The 14,493-nt window shown below is 42.2% G+C and overlaps 1 protein-coding gene across 6 annotated transcripts in view; it reads right to left on the reverse strand.

Moving 5' to 3' along the window:
- Positions 1-556: 556 nt before the first annotated feature.
- POU6F2 (POU class 6 homeobox 2) overlaps positions 557-14,493 on the reverse strand; it is a 485,143-nt gene continuing 471,206 nt past the window's right edge. For 5 of the 6 annotated variants that reach the window (XM_074340527.1, XM_074340528.1, XM_074340525.1 and 2 more), the window contains 2 exons: positions 8,578-8,746; positions 557-5,043 (listed from right to left, as the gene is read on the reverse strand). In XM_074340527.1, coding sequence (XP_074196628.1) covers positions 4,539-5,043; positions 8,578-8,746 — 674 coding nt within the window. In that variant the 3' untranslated portion in view covers positions 557-4,538. The remainder of the gene's footprint in view (positions 5,044-8,577; positions 8,747-14,493) is intronic. The other variant, XM_074340526.1, reaches the window with a different exon arrangement.

A 14,493-nucleotide genomic window follows, 5' to 3' on the forward strand; every position in this document is an offset into this window, starting at 1 on the left:
CAGACTGTGGTGGCTGTGGGTTTTGTCTGCCTACTCCGGTTTCTCATCTTCTGTCTTCTAGTTTTCATGGAGACAACGTCCTTCATCCCTGATGTCCTGAGGGGTTGTTTAATGCGGCCCCAAACCCCACCACAGACGGGTGGGTCTGTGATCCTGAGTGGCAGATTCAAGCACACCATCCCCAGCAGAGTGTTTAACTTAGAGACGGCGTGTGACTCAAGGTCTGGGATCTGTCTAGAAGGAAACGAAGCAGGACAGGCTGATGACATCCCTGGAACCGCTATATCCAGCTGTGCTCAAGCTCCACAATCAGACTTCCCAGTCAAGTCCAACAGCATGGTCTCTTTTTGTTTAATCAAGTTTCAGTTGGATTCCTGTTACTTGCAACCAAAGGAGGCCTAATTCATATAGTATTTCATTTAAAATAATCATGATATTAACCAGTCTGTCTCGAACGCCTTCCTTTTCTTAACATATAGGGTCGTGACATATGCTTATTTACATGCTTACAATTCAAATGCAATATCTGAGTTCAAAACACAGTTAGCCTAGAAGCTCATGTCAAACAATTCTTTATTTTTTATGGTACAAATTAAAAGTGACAGATTTGAAGCTGTTAAGAAATACACAAAGTGCAGCTTTACTGACCATACAGATATTGCTCTAGATTAAGTACAGTTTTGTCAGTTTTTTCTTAAACATTAAGCAACCTGTGCAGATAAATTAGCTTTGGTTTCAATGTCAGAGCAAGTAAGGAGCTTTTAAATATCCAGTTTGGCTTCTTGGTCACAAGTCCATCATGTCAACTTATCATCATGATGATTTTTCAAAACAACCCAGTCTGCGTTCCTGCTCTTGTTCCTACTGCCTGCTCCAGGCATGGAGAAGCAGCTCCTTCTTGGTATCTCATCAGTGACCCTGGTGACCAGTCTAGATCACAGCACGTAGGACAAAAAAAAAAAATCACTTTCTTAACAATAAATAAACAAATGTGCTTCACATAATCTCAAGTTGAAGACAAGCAAATCACACGACAAAAAAGCTCATTACAAAATGTTATCCAAACAGATTTTACAGTCAAACATTGAAATGAAAATCAATTTCCTTTTTCTCCATTTTTTTCTTAAGCTTGTTCATTAACTGGGTACAAGTAGAGTGCTGAGGTAAAACACTGATAAACAGTTTGTATTTCTTTCTTTTTTCTTAAAATACGAACAGTTTAGTATTGCGAGATTGTCAGCAACATTTAGCCATATCTATACAATGTGCATATACCTATAAATATTGAGCTTTGGTCCAGCATAGAGAAGATGAGCAAAGGCATTTTACAATTTCTTTTTGGTTATAGCTTGAGTTCTTTGATACACCTCTACTTGTTTTTTTATTTTTTTTTCTAGATCCTTTCGCTTTTTTGTTATCTCTTTTTTGTGGGGTGTGTGTGTATGTGTGTGTGTGTGCTTGTATGTGTATTATGTGATTACAACATAAAGACCGTGATTGCAAATCAAAATCTTGCAATGCAATTAAAACTCTCAACTATTCAAAATGTTTTTTGATTAAAAAAAAAAAAACCCCACAAACAAGTGTAAAATATAACATCAATCGTTTCTGTTTTTCATCAAACAATGAAGAAAATGAAGACAACAATAATTTAAAAACATGTAAGGAAAATATTGAAGCTTGAAATACAATCACATATGCCCGAGTGGCTTTTATTTTTTGTTACTGGCAACCGTAACCTTTAGCTCATAAAAACATAAAAGACACTTAAATGTTATTGGCATATGAGGTTGTTTACAAATGGAAATAAGAAATGTCATAATAAAATTAAGCAATAGGTGTGGTCCCGAAGACTTATGAGTTATACTGTGTAATTTATATTCCTAAGAATCTGTTTAGGCACCTTCTTATGCCTTGTAGCAAAAAATTTATCTGTAAAAAATTAATATAAGAAGCATTACAACACCTTATAAATAATTTATAAAACAATACAAAATTATAAAACTATAAAAAAAATCACTGCACATGAATGGTTTTACGACTGTGGGATAAATGTATTTCTTTTTCATTTCATTCTGGAAGACTCCTTTTTTATTTTATATCTTCACTGTCCTAGTTATACCCTCCCAATTATAGATCTCCGAACTGAGCAGGCCTTATGAAATTGCTGCTGGCATATGTTTAAACATTTAGCATCCATCATATGTTATCTTGTTAACTTCTCTTCTTTGGGAGCTTTTCTTGATGGAATTTGGAGCAGGTCCTAGGAGAACACAAAATCTGTTTAATCAATACATCTTTGGAATTCTGGGTTGTTGGTTTGTGTGCAGTTTTTGAGGTGGCCAAATGGGTACCATGATGTCATTGGCATTGAAGGCGAAGTTAGCTGTGGTCCAGTTAGCATCAGACTGGCAAAATGGAAAAACCTGTACAAGCGACTGGTTCCACTTCCAGGAGTTTTCTTTTAGAGTTTTCTTGCTGGTGATCCCTGATCACTGCATGAATCATCTGGGGGGAGAGGACAATTATACCACTGTGTTCACACAACCAGCAAAGGAGCCACCAGAAGAAGAGACTCAACCCTCATCGGGGAGGGAAGATGGCATTTCTAATCAGTTGGGCAACTTGAGGTGGAGTTTCTCTTTTTTCTTTCACAATTTACTTCTAGATAGTACATGAGCATGCTTATTAATTAATTATTCAGGAATATTTACATTTCAACAGCAGGCAAATGGATGGTTTTCTTTTGCCTGCTCCTTTGACTGAACACCTTTTGCCTATACCTGCGGAAAACACCAACCACAGGCTCCAAGTGCTCACTTGCACAGCCAGCCCCCCATCTCAGCTTTTCCTTCTGGCTTATTAGGTTATTTTGGCCCACAGATCTTTTGAGCAGCTTGTTTTGACAAATGAAACAATCCCTTAGATTTAGTAGTGAAGGCTATTCTGACGTGTTAGATAAGCCACTTCTATACTTTCCTTTGAGTGGAGGCACTTCATTGTTAAAACTTCTTTTCTCCTCAAGAACCCAGAGCCCAATTCGTTGTTTAAATTTGTCTGCCAACTTTCTGCTCCATTTATATATCCCAAGAACAATTGCTCTCCCCTGAAAAAAGTTTACCATTGCTATTGGAATGAAAGTAGTAGCAGAAAAAAACGGGAGACATGGTGGCCTTTCAAGATCCAGTCACTCTCTTTCTTTTTGGTCTGTTTTCTTTGTGTTATGTGTATATATATGGGTGTGTGCATGCCATGTGTGTATTTTGACTGAAATCTTGAGACATTTCTTTGGCTATCAGACTTCTCAGAGAAATTGCTTTGCACAGAAGCATAACATAGATGTAAGTATTGAACCAAATGTGCAGCTTATGTTTATATTACAAAATTAGTTTTGGTCAGCTCTCCATGTACGTGGCCAACAGACTGAGAAAAATCCAAGCTCTGGTGTGGACAGTGAGCACAATTACAGATTATGCCAGTGTTGACAGTTCACTGAGCAAAGCCCTAGTAATTTTGGAGTCTCTCTTGCATTTCACTGGGATCTGAGTGGAAAAGACACCATTCCCACTCTGGGGCCTTCCAGCAGACCCTGGAGGCTACACACGAGGGAGGTGGACAAAAGAGCAATGCAAGCTCCATTTTCTTTTCTCAAACCCACAAGTCATAGTGAGAAGAAAGCAATGAATGCTTTGGCACACGATCCAGGATGCCCTCCCCACCCCCTTCCAAAAAACAAAACAAAAAAACACACCCAAAATACCGAAGGAAATGAAAAAGGAACCCCGTCCACCCAAAATAAAAATTAATAGTGAGCCTCACGCAATGGCTTCAACAATGGCACCCACCCCATAGGTGGTGACAATAGATGGGAAACATGGGAGAAATCGGGCTTTCTAGTTTTTCGTTAAGTACAAATGTAAAAATTCTTAACATAACTTTACACGCAGAGAAGAGCAGACTGACGATCGCGTTTGCAATGCCATGTTTTTGACTTTGGTTAATAGGTTTCATAGTGAGTCAGCACTTAGAACCTGAAAGAATGCAGTCCCTCCTCCAGGTGGCAGGCTTGTATTCGCTTTGAACAGACAAAAGTTTTTGTTGTTGGTTTTTGTTGTTGTTGTTGTTTGTTTGTTTTTTTGGTTTAGTTGTTTTTCTTTTTCCTTGAAATGTATTCACATTTTCATAATACACAGAAAAAAGTATGTGGTTATTTGGTTCGCTTTAAGTCCTTTAAAAAACTGGCTTTGGGGAGATAGGTGGGGGAGGGCATAATCCTACCACACACCTGCAGTATGGTGTATTCCTTGTTTAAAAATTTTCCAAAAAAAATTTTTTTTTTCCTTTTGGAGAACCAATGGACATGTATAAACCATTGTGTCCACTTGGTAGTTTTCTTAGTCTTTTACTTACAAGGAGGATGACTGGGACTATTTTTTAAATGTTATTTTTAATTCATTAATCTTTCTGTTTTTGGTGGAGTCCCAGGGGTGGAGTTTAATTTCTGTGGACTTTGCTTCTGATTCTTGGTGGCCGTCCCTTTAGGAGTTTTCTTCCAGAGAGTCTGTTAAGGACTGCAGGGGGTGGGCCGAGGCTGGCTCGTGCTGTTTTAAGCGTTTAATTGTGTTCTTCAGGGCTTGCCTCTTATTGCAGAACCAAACTCTAACTACTTCCCGGTCATAGTTCAGCTTCTCGGCAATTTCGGTCATTTCCTGCCCCGAGGGGTGTGTGTTCTTCTCAAAGTGGGCATTGAGGATCTCAAGGGCCTGGGGCGTAAAGGAGGTGCGCCGCTTGCGCTTTTTGGACGGTTCACTCCCGATAAAGTCGGTCAGGTTCTGCATACCTGCTCGATGGCGGGCCTCAGCCTCAGCCATCCACCGCTCAAGCACCGGCTTGATCTTCTGGGCACTTTTAGGGGTGATGTCCAGCTTTTCAAACCTGGCAGGATACAAAAGGCCAGGGTTCAGTTTGGCTGTCAGACTGCTAGCTACAGTGTTCTCTTGGGCTTCCTGTGGTAGGAAAAAGTGGCTTCTCAGGATGGTGTGTCTGGGGGGAAAATTGAGAAAGAACAGTTTTACACTGAGTCCTCTGCCAGGGTGGGCTTCTGCCTGCCTGCCTGCCTGACTGACTGACTGACTGGCAGAGCGAATTCACTCCAAATTAGCAGCCAGCTGCAAGGTAGCCGCCCGCTCAGGCCAGCACCCACCTCCCCATGCTTCATGCCAGTGCATGCAGCCAGCACACCCACACAGGTGCTGGGGAGCAGGTGGACACAGCACCACACACAGGCCATCACAATGGAAACAAAGCAACTTGCAGATCTTTTTCCTGTCAACGCTTGAGATCTAAGCTTTGATTTTAATCATACCAGCACTACTTCCCCAATCTTCAGAAACAATAAGGCAAAAATTAACACTCGGAAGCGACATCAAAGACAACAGCTGTCATGTTCTTTCATTTAAAATGATTCTTTTTATGTTTCATATTTGCTTTTCCTTAAATTCCCCCCCCACACACACACTGACTTTATTATAGAAATAGTACATCTGTTAAAATAGTTATGACAACTAGGACAAGTTTCTACGTGGCTCTCTTTTCATCTCTTTGTGTCTCATTTTTAACATCTCTCTGTCTCTGTCTTCTCTTTCTCTCACTCTGTCTCTCTCTTTCCCCCACCGCACCCTCTGGTAACAAACAATTTTCACCATATGTAAGTTAGCAACATGCTCCTTTTTCAGGTAAAACATGGCCCATTGCTAGTTTACTGTTGGACTCAAATAGCTGGACACATTGTAGTTACTATGAACACTCCTTCCTGATGTGCTAAGGCCACGTGTGCCTTCCAAACCCGGTCCAGTAATAATAGGGCATCAAGCTGTGTTTAATGTGTGACATCTGCAAATTGTACTTGAATGATATTATATTGCTGTAAATGAGGTCTTCCGTATATCAATTGCCTTCAGCAATTCTTTGCTACACTGACTTAAAAAAATATGAAGCATCTCGAATAAAATTATATAGAGTGTTGTAAGAGGTCATCCTGGTATCAAGTTCATACTCATTCTCAATGAAATACGAAAACGTACCAATTGCTTTCATTCATTTGTATCCAAATTCACAACCCTCCAGTATGACAACTTGGGATACACAGAATTCTCCTCTCTCTTTTAAAGTTTAGTGCTGTTGAAAAACAATCGTCTGACTGCAGAGTACGTCTTATTACAATAGTCTGTTTTCATAGAGCTAAAATGAACCTGCTTTAGTCAGTCAGAGTATGTTTTATAAAGATGCTTGCAAAAGGACACAAAAGAATAAGCTTCCTTTATGTGCCATAATCTTATTTTTGGCGCTGTATTTTAGATATCTTATGTTGTGATAAGCAGTGCAAATAGTATCAAATTTTAATGTGATTCCCATAGCATTCCCTTCCAAGCATAGTTCAAGGAGTTATTTGTTTAGTTTCAAAAAACCTAACTTCCAGTACTGGTCAAAGAGGGAAGAAGTACATTTTGCTTTCAATACAAAATGAATGAATCATTCAATGTTATTTAAGGAGGTTGACATGTGTGGCAAGCTTCCCCAAAACTCTCATTGTCGTGTTAATTACCACATACCACATCTTACCATTATTTACTATAAAAGCCCTAAAGCTTAAACTCTTACTAGCATGACAACAGGCTTTACAGCGCCCTGGCTGGGGACAAAGCTTATGGTGGGGATGCCCAGTGTATTGGTGCTGTTTTTCCCTTCTGTGTTTCTAATAAGAATGGGCTCATCAACGCAGTACCTGGGAATCTGCAGCTAAGAAGGGAGAACTGGCAGCTGGGTGTGCAGGCTCAAATGCACATTCCTCCCACCCTTTAAATGAACTTGAATTGTTCCATTGCCACATCTTAGTTTCTTTTAAGACTTTCTTTTTTTTTTTTTCTTGGTAGTTTGCTCCTAAAACTACCTCACTGAAACTCTAGAAGCTAGAGAAAGGCCAAAAAAGCAAGGCATCTGGCATATTCTATTATATAGTAAATTCCCAAGGTCTCTTTTCATTTCAGCCATAGCTCTTTTGGCTTCTGCTGGGGAAGACTATAGAAATCAACGTATTTGATTGGGAATGCCCAAGAAACACTACTGGTGTTAGTGAACACATTAGATAGCACTTAAACAAACAAAAAAAAACCAAAAAACAAAAACAAATCAGATTTTAGGACTAAAAATAAGACAAAGAAGACTTTATCAACAATAGCAAATTGTCAACAACTTAAAAACCTGTGGCTGCTTTTATCACAAGCCTGTCAAGATGAAAAAAAAATTAATGTTTCCCAACAGGGCGCAACAGTATTCATATCATTGATGTGGCTTGTTAGTGCTGATGTTTCTGTACATGTTGTTTGGAATAACATATACAAGCCTTGAAACAAATTTCCCAGCAGAAGTATCCTTGTATAGACTGAATAAAGGTTATTTTCTACAGGGAGGTATCTTATAAGAAAAAACAGTAGGGGAGGCCATAGAAGTGAGAGTCCTATGGCGCTTTTTGTATTTAACAACAATCAATGGGTTTTATGGAAAATCATTGAGCAAAATGTGAGCTGCAAGCTACTACCCCATACTGATGTTATTTATAACCTTAGTCTTAAACTGCAGGAAAAGTACACTTCCGTCCTTTGGGGAATACATTAAAAGTATAAAGAGCAGATAAAAAGACAGCATTTCATGGATCACCAAGAACAAAATCCACTTAAATGAGTTTAGAGTTGGTTTCTTGGCTTTTCCTGATGGCGGAGAACTCATAAGGCATTGCCCAAGAGGAAAAAGCTCTTACAGAATTGCCTTTGTTACCTCATGCATAAACAAGGGATTAGTGCAACACACACAGACATACATACACACATACACACACACACACACACACACGCATGCATGCGCAGGGTCTCCTCACGGCTTGACCCAGATCAACTTGAACACAACCAAGGCCGATTCTGTCATTTATTTATTTATTTTTGGGGGTGCTAAGCAAGGTTAGGCCAGATTCCCACTACCCTTTTCTGAGCTATGTAAAGCAGCTACTTCGTTTTAAAAATGTGCTTTTAAAGTTGTGTTTGAGAAGGCAAGTTAAAAAATTCCTTTGAGATCACAAGATGGTTCATTTTCTTTTTAAGGTGTGTTTTCTTGGGAAACCCTGGTAGATACTCCTGGGCAGAAATAGTGGGAGTGTTAACGCCAATCGGGACTGGCAGCTTTACATTTGCTCAGGGCACCTCTCTGCAGGCAGGAGACAATGGCTCTCAGCTGCATAGGTTCGTGGGTCCAGGAGGAAAGCTGGGCCCAAGGCCATGTATTGCCAATAAGACTGCCTTGGAAGTTCTTCGTGAGTTGACAGGAATTATCAAGCCAGGACCTGCAAATCTGCTTTAGCATCTTCATTTCCATCAACACCACTAATTCCAACATATAGCCACCCCAGACTTAGTCCCAGCACGTTACCCCTCCAGTTTTGCCCACCCGAAGAAGAAAAGCTGAGCCGAAAGGACAAAGGAGGCCCAGGCCGGCCAGGAGAGGTGACAGCATGTGGGCGCGGGTTACCTGCAGATGGCTGACTGGCTGTACGCGGGGCCCTCTGTAGCACTGAGAGCCTGTCCCACCTGAGTCTGGGTCAGGCCAAGGGACAGGCGCCGGATTTTAAAAGCTTTGGCAAATTCTCGGATCTCCTCCAGATTAACCCCATCCACCTCACCCGCTGCCGTTTGAGGATCTGTGGAGATGGTTTTAAAAAATAGGATCAATACGTCAACACACATTCTTATGGTTTATAGGACAGTGGCTCTCTTAACAGCAGAGCAACGGGAAACCAACATTTCAGAATGTTCTCTTTGTCTCCCAGGTAGGCAACCACGCCCCCATCGTCAACTCATTACACCTCCACAAAGCATCCTTCGAGAGACATTTCTATCCCAGATAAAACCACAGGTGTCTCACACTGCCATTTCCACAACATGAGAGCATGTTCCTTAGGGCTTAACAAGTAGCCAGTGCAGGAAGGCACCTGCAATGGGAAAGGCAACTCCATTTTGCCCAGAAATATGTTCAAATACTGTGCAAAAATATTTCAATTTGAAATATCTTAACTGGAATTGTTAGTGGTAAAAATTCCCTTACAGAAAATAGGGTATTTTATGTTTTTTCTTCACCTGATCACCCAGGCTAACAGATGGTAATGTTGCCTAATTTCTTATGTTCACATGAACTCTTCAGAAGAGCGTGCTCATGAAGCTGTGAGAATAATATACACCCCCCCACCCCACAGCAGATTACTGACACAGATGCCTTTGTCCCTTGAAAGGGCGCATAATAAAAAATGCCTACTGCAGGAAGGCTCCTTTGGTGCCAGATAACTTGGTCAATTTAGGACTTATCTGGGGAAATGATACAACAGCTGGAGGATGAAACTCTCCCGCCCGGCGCCACTGATCCCTGGGTGGATGAAAGCACACAGCTAGCTGGAGACAGCATGGGGAGGGGACGGTAGACGGTTTCAGAGTGCTGCTGGGTTCTGCCTGGGGTGAAGCCACTCTCCCTGCAACTGACTCTACTGTTTTTCACTTCATTCCTTGGACTTCGGTGAAAAGTTTTTCTCTTCCTACTTTTGCACAGGAGCCCATCAATTTCAGTAAATATGAGTACTTGTCTAAGGACAGTGGTGGACAACACTACTCTTCTGGGCTCAGGGCTACCGACACGTTCGTTATCTTGAAAAAAATATTTGCATCCCAAGGGCCAGTTTTTCAAGGACGTTTAAATAAAAATGTTAAAATTTGGGGGGGTTTGGAGCTTCATGAATAGATTCTGTCACTACAGGGCCAATGGACTCAATAGAATTATCTTCACATTTTAAAAAATCCTGTAAGGTTTTTACATGTCATCAGTCATAATTTCATTATGGAAAGACTGAAAAGTGGTATAACCACTGCAATCAGTCTGTAAGTATTTCTTAAGTGACTCCTGGGAGCCCCAAGGAGTGGAGGGAGGGGGCATGAACAATAGAATAGGTGGTTCCTGCCTCTATGGAGTTTACAGTCTATAGGGGGTTGGGGCCTAATACTACAAAAAAGAAAAATTAGAGAAAAATACCCGGCACAGCATAAACGAGGACTGATGTTACGACACCCATACTGGAAATTACAGAGAAGGGCAAGGAGACAAGAGGGAGGATTCATCTGGTTCTTACCCACTGGGCAGCTTTCAGAGAATGGAGGGGCTATATCCCGGTTGGTGGGAACAGCATGTGGATGGCTACAGGTGCAGGCAGGAGCAAAGCCTGCAAGGGTTTGGGAGGGTGGAGTGGTGTACGGTGGAACAGGACTGGGGAATATCTCTGTGTAGGACACTGAGAACCTATATGCATGGGATGGGGTAGAGAGCGACTACAAAACCGGTTTGGTTGTTAAGATGAATGAAAGCCCTGCTTTTTCTTCCAAACTTCCCCCCAGAAAGCCAGCAACACCTGGTTAGTGAAAAACTGTGGGTTATTCCTGATGAAGGCTGCCCTCTGGATCTTAAATCTCACCGTGACATAGCCTGAAGCAGGGCGAAGGGTTTGCTGGGGCTTCTGGGAGGTCACATCCACACACACGGTGGCCTAGACCCCCTTCTCTCATTTTTTTCTTTAAACATTCCTAGAGCAGAAGTTGCAACTGAGCAGCTTGCATATAAAAACTCAGCTTTCCTAGTGTTTCCATGTTTTTTGAATTACTTGCCAACATTTAAACATTAGGACATTTCTGAAGAAAAATATAAATGTTTCATGTTCTTTCCAAATGTGGAAAGATTTGGCTGCACCCAGCCTGTGCGTGTACCTGCGAGTAGTCATCTGGAACTGCCTCTGGCTTCCCCTCAGCTCCTCGTCCTGGCGCATCTCCAGCCCTCTGCAGCCTGGCTGCTTTGCTGAGCCTGTTTGCAACCCTGCGTCTAGAGCATGCATTCCCGAGAGGTGAAATTGGTTCTGTATGGTGGGGAAGGTGGAAAAGCCTTAGATAGTACGTGGCTTTGTGGCTCCTTCACGCCAAACAGAACAGGTGTGCAGTATATCTGTGGTATTAACGTTTCACAGGGGCAGGAGGACAATTCAGATAAAAACGTTTAAAAAGACTCCTTGTGGGGTGGGGGTGGGAGGACGATAATAAAATAATGGTTGAGACACTGGTTTAGAACAAAGAAGGACACTTGGTACAAAATAGTACAGTGAAAGAGGGGCCTGGTTTCTCTCCAAGAGAGAGGGCAGTGTGGGCAGTGGAAGTTTAAAACCGCAGGTGAAAAAATGAAACCCAGAGGTTTTCCTTGTAACAATGTGGCTTTTAGGATGGTGGTTTTCTTAATCTGGCAGGTGTAAGAGTCACCGGGGCTCCAGGGATGTGCATTTTTAACAAGTACCTCAGGCAATTCTGCTGCAAGGGATCTCTGACCCCACAGACAGATGCCTTCTCTGTAACTCGGTCATGACTAAGTCTGGGCACGGCACCCTCTGCATGCCAGTCTTTTTTCTGCCCGTTTACCATTATTATTCAGCAGGTTCCACTACACAGAAAACTTGCTCTACTGCCTGTGTAAGACTGGTTGGCCAGAAGGGACTAACAAGGAGGCTCTCCTGGGCAGGTACCCTGTCCTTGCTCTTCCCCAGCCCCAGCCCCACATTACAGCGCAAGTGGCAAATGTCTGGATGCCAGTTGTCTGGGGTCAGGGGGCAGTGCAGTCTGGAGTTGGGGGAGATTTTTCTCTGCGATAAGCTAAGTAGCCCCTGTGGGAAGTAAAATTGTTGCCTTACATTAGACCCACCTCTAAATAAATGGGAATCAAGTGAGTTAACCAGCACATGAGGGGTGGCCTTTAATCTGGAAGGATTTTTCTCATCTACTCTAGTCCCACGGCCTGTGCTGCCACCTGAGTTAGCAGAGTGTGCTGGGCAGCTGTATGACTTGGGCTGCATTTTAGGCAAGTCCATTCTGCTTATTTCTTCCTCTTTCTCATCTGGCTTTATTGTTTGTCTCCTTCCTAGTTCCTTGAGACTAAAACTGTGTGTATGATCATGCAGGTTGCTTTTTGCCAGATCATGGACAATAACCAGAGATGAAAAGAAAGCTGTGGACTCAGCTCTGTGCACTGAGCAGGGCTGTTTTCAGACTTCAGTCTGAAGCTCAGAGAGGTGGGCGCCTGCCCCACTGAGCCCGGTGGCTTCCCTGAGGCCCCACACAGACTTTCATTACACCAGGAGGCTGAGTTCCTTCTGCCTCCTCTCACACATTTCCCACTCTTGTCTTTTTCCTAGTTCTACTTATAGAAGTGATAAGACAGGAATTCTTGTGAAATTTAAGCAAGTTGATAGTCTGTTGGACCAAGGCCCAGGAGGGGAAATCAGCATCTCTGTTTGTGTAATTTGTTGATTGCTGGAGGTGAGCTGACTGGTTTTTCTTAAAATAGTGTTCTTATCCATAACATCAGACGGCAAAATGCATTATTATGGATTTGCTCTGTGGGTCTTAAGATCACAAAAGACTCTCCATCCAAAGAAGGAGCCCACCATGGACAAATACTGGTTTTACCCTGCTTACCACCTGTGTGACTTGTCTTCACACATTGACAGAATTCATTAGAGGGTGTCTATAAGATGTTTTGAATTAATAAAAAAGCTGATGCTATCTTTTCTTTGTTTGATCCTGAAGTTTCTATCTTAAACTCCTGAGCTTTTTTCCCACTGTTGGAACAGTTCCCTTTCCTTAAGGAATACAGTAGTACCCCGGTTTTCAAACGTCTCCATTGACAAACATTTCAGTTTACGAATGCTATAAACCCAGAAGTAAATGCTTCGGTTTTAGAACATGCCTCTGAAGTTGAACATGTCCTGTAGCTTCTGCTGAGTGCAAGATTCTGAGGCCTAGCTGTCAGCTGTTTTTGAATGTTTCAGAACTCAAACAGTCTTCCGGAACGGATTATGTTTGAAGACCGAGGTACCACTCTGTATGCTTTTTTGGTTGACGAGGGGAAACAAGAAGTGAGTGTGGTAAATGAGAGCTCCCCTGGAATGTCACCTCAGCTCTCAGTCTAGCTCAGAAGTTGACATTCCACCCTGGATAGGTCAGCCTGACTTTCCGTCTCCATTCTCCTGGCTCTAGGGAGGTTGGGTTAATTTTAAGGATGAATCTGAGGGCACCTTGATGAGGGTCTCAGAGGGAGCCCTCAGATCCTGCTCCAGGTGGATCTAGCACCTGTCACCAGCTCTAGGGCAACCCAGGCTGTGGTTTTTCTGCACTGAGGAGGAAGTCGCACCTTTTACAGAAGTTTGCTGCAGAGTAAGTCGGCCCAATATGTTAAACACAGGGGCAGAAAGCAATAGTGGTGATTGCCAGGGTTTGCCCTGAATCTGATCCTTGCTAGAGGAGCCAGACGATCCCCCTGTGTGGGGACTAACCAGCCTGGAGATTGGGAATAAACTGGCATTTAAAGTTGGCAATGACTTGTAAGTATAGTGATGACTTTTCCCGAATCAACCTGGAATGCATGGGCTGAAAAGTAGAAAGATTTTAATAGGAGCTAAACGCAAATTGTGTTAAAACAAACCTGCTCTGCAGAGTCTAGTCATAGGGTCCCTGGTCCCATCCTGAACTGAGTACTCAAGACTGAACGAGACTGATGTTTTGTTGTGTTTGACTATTTAAATTTAGCTCCTTCCAAGTGTTAGCCTGGGTGTCAGTATAAGGGGTTGCTAAGTGGGTTGCGGACTAGTCACATCTTTCAGCATCACCCTTCTACAGCCTCTGCCTCTGGGATTGTTATAGGAGAAACATGCCTCTTTCAAGCATGAATTAACTACCTTATGTAAACATCCATCTGCTTTTTAGTGCTAGTCTCACAGCAAATAACGGGCACATTTACCAAATAGTTCTGAGCCCAAAGAAACCATTTGGAAGTGTGCAGTGTGATTTAGGAGAACAGCTTACTTGTGATATGGTGACTTCACTGGGTTTTGGAAAATGGTGTGAACTGTGATCATGTGAGTCAGGGTTCCACTGTGCCATAAGCTATCGCCATGCATCTTTATGTTCGTTTTATAGTTTTGGTTTTCCTGGTAGCAACTATCAGTTCTTTGCTGACTAAGAATGAAGTTCATAGGCCACGGCTTTGAGAAAAACCAAACCAAACCCAGCAAAGAATAAAAAAATCCCAAATTACCTATTTTTAAACAGTACTGTGTAAATCTTGAGCCAATTTGGGACATATGTCATTTGTTTGACTCTTTCATTTCAAAAGCATTGCTTTTAGAAACTACATTTACCTCTGATGACTGTGGAGAAAGGTTTAACACATGGCAAGCTGTGTAGGTGCTACGAACCTTACTATGCAGATGTTTTAATGTGTGTGCATATTTGGTAATTCTGAACCCAGATGTGGTGTTCTTTGCACATGAAAATGCTGTTATTATTGCCAACACATTAACTCTGCCTCCTTTTG

Source organism: Rhinolophus sinicus, linkage group LG09 (assembly GCF_036562045.2).
Source record: "Rhinolophus sinicus isolate RSC01 linkage group LG09, ASM3656204v1, whole genome shotgun sequence".
Lineage (NCBI taxonomy): Eukaryota > Metazoa > Chordata > Mammalia > Chiroptera > Rhinolophidae > Rhinolophus > Rhinolophus sinicus.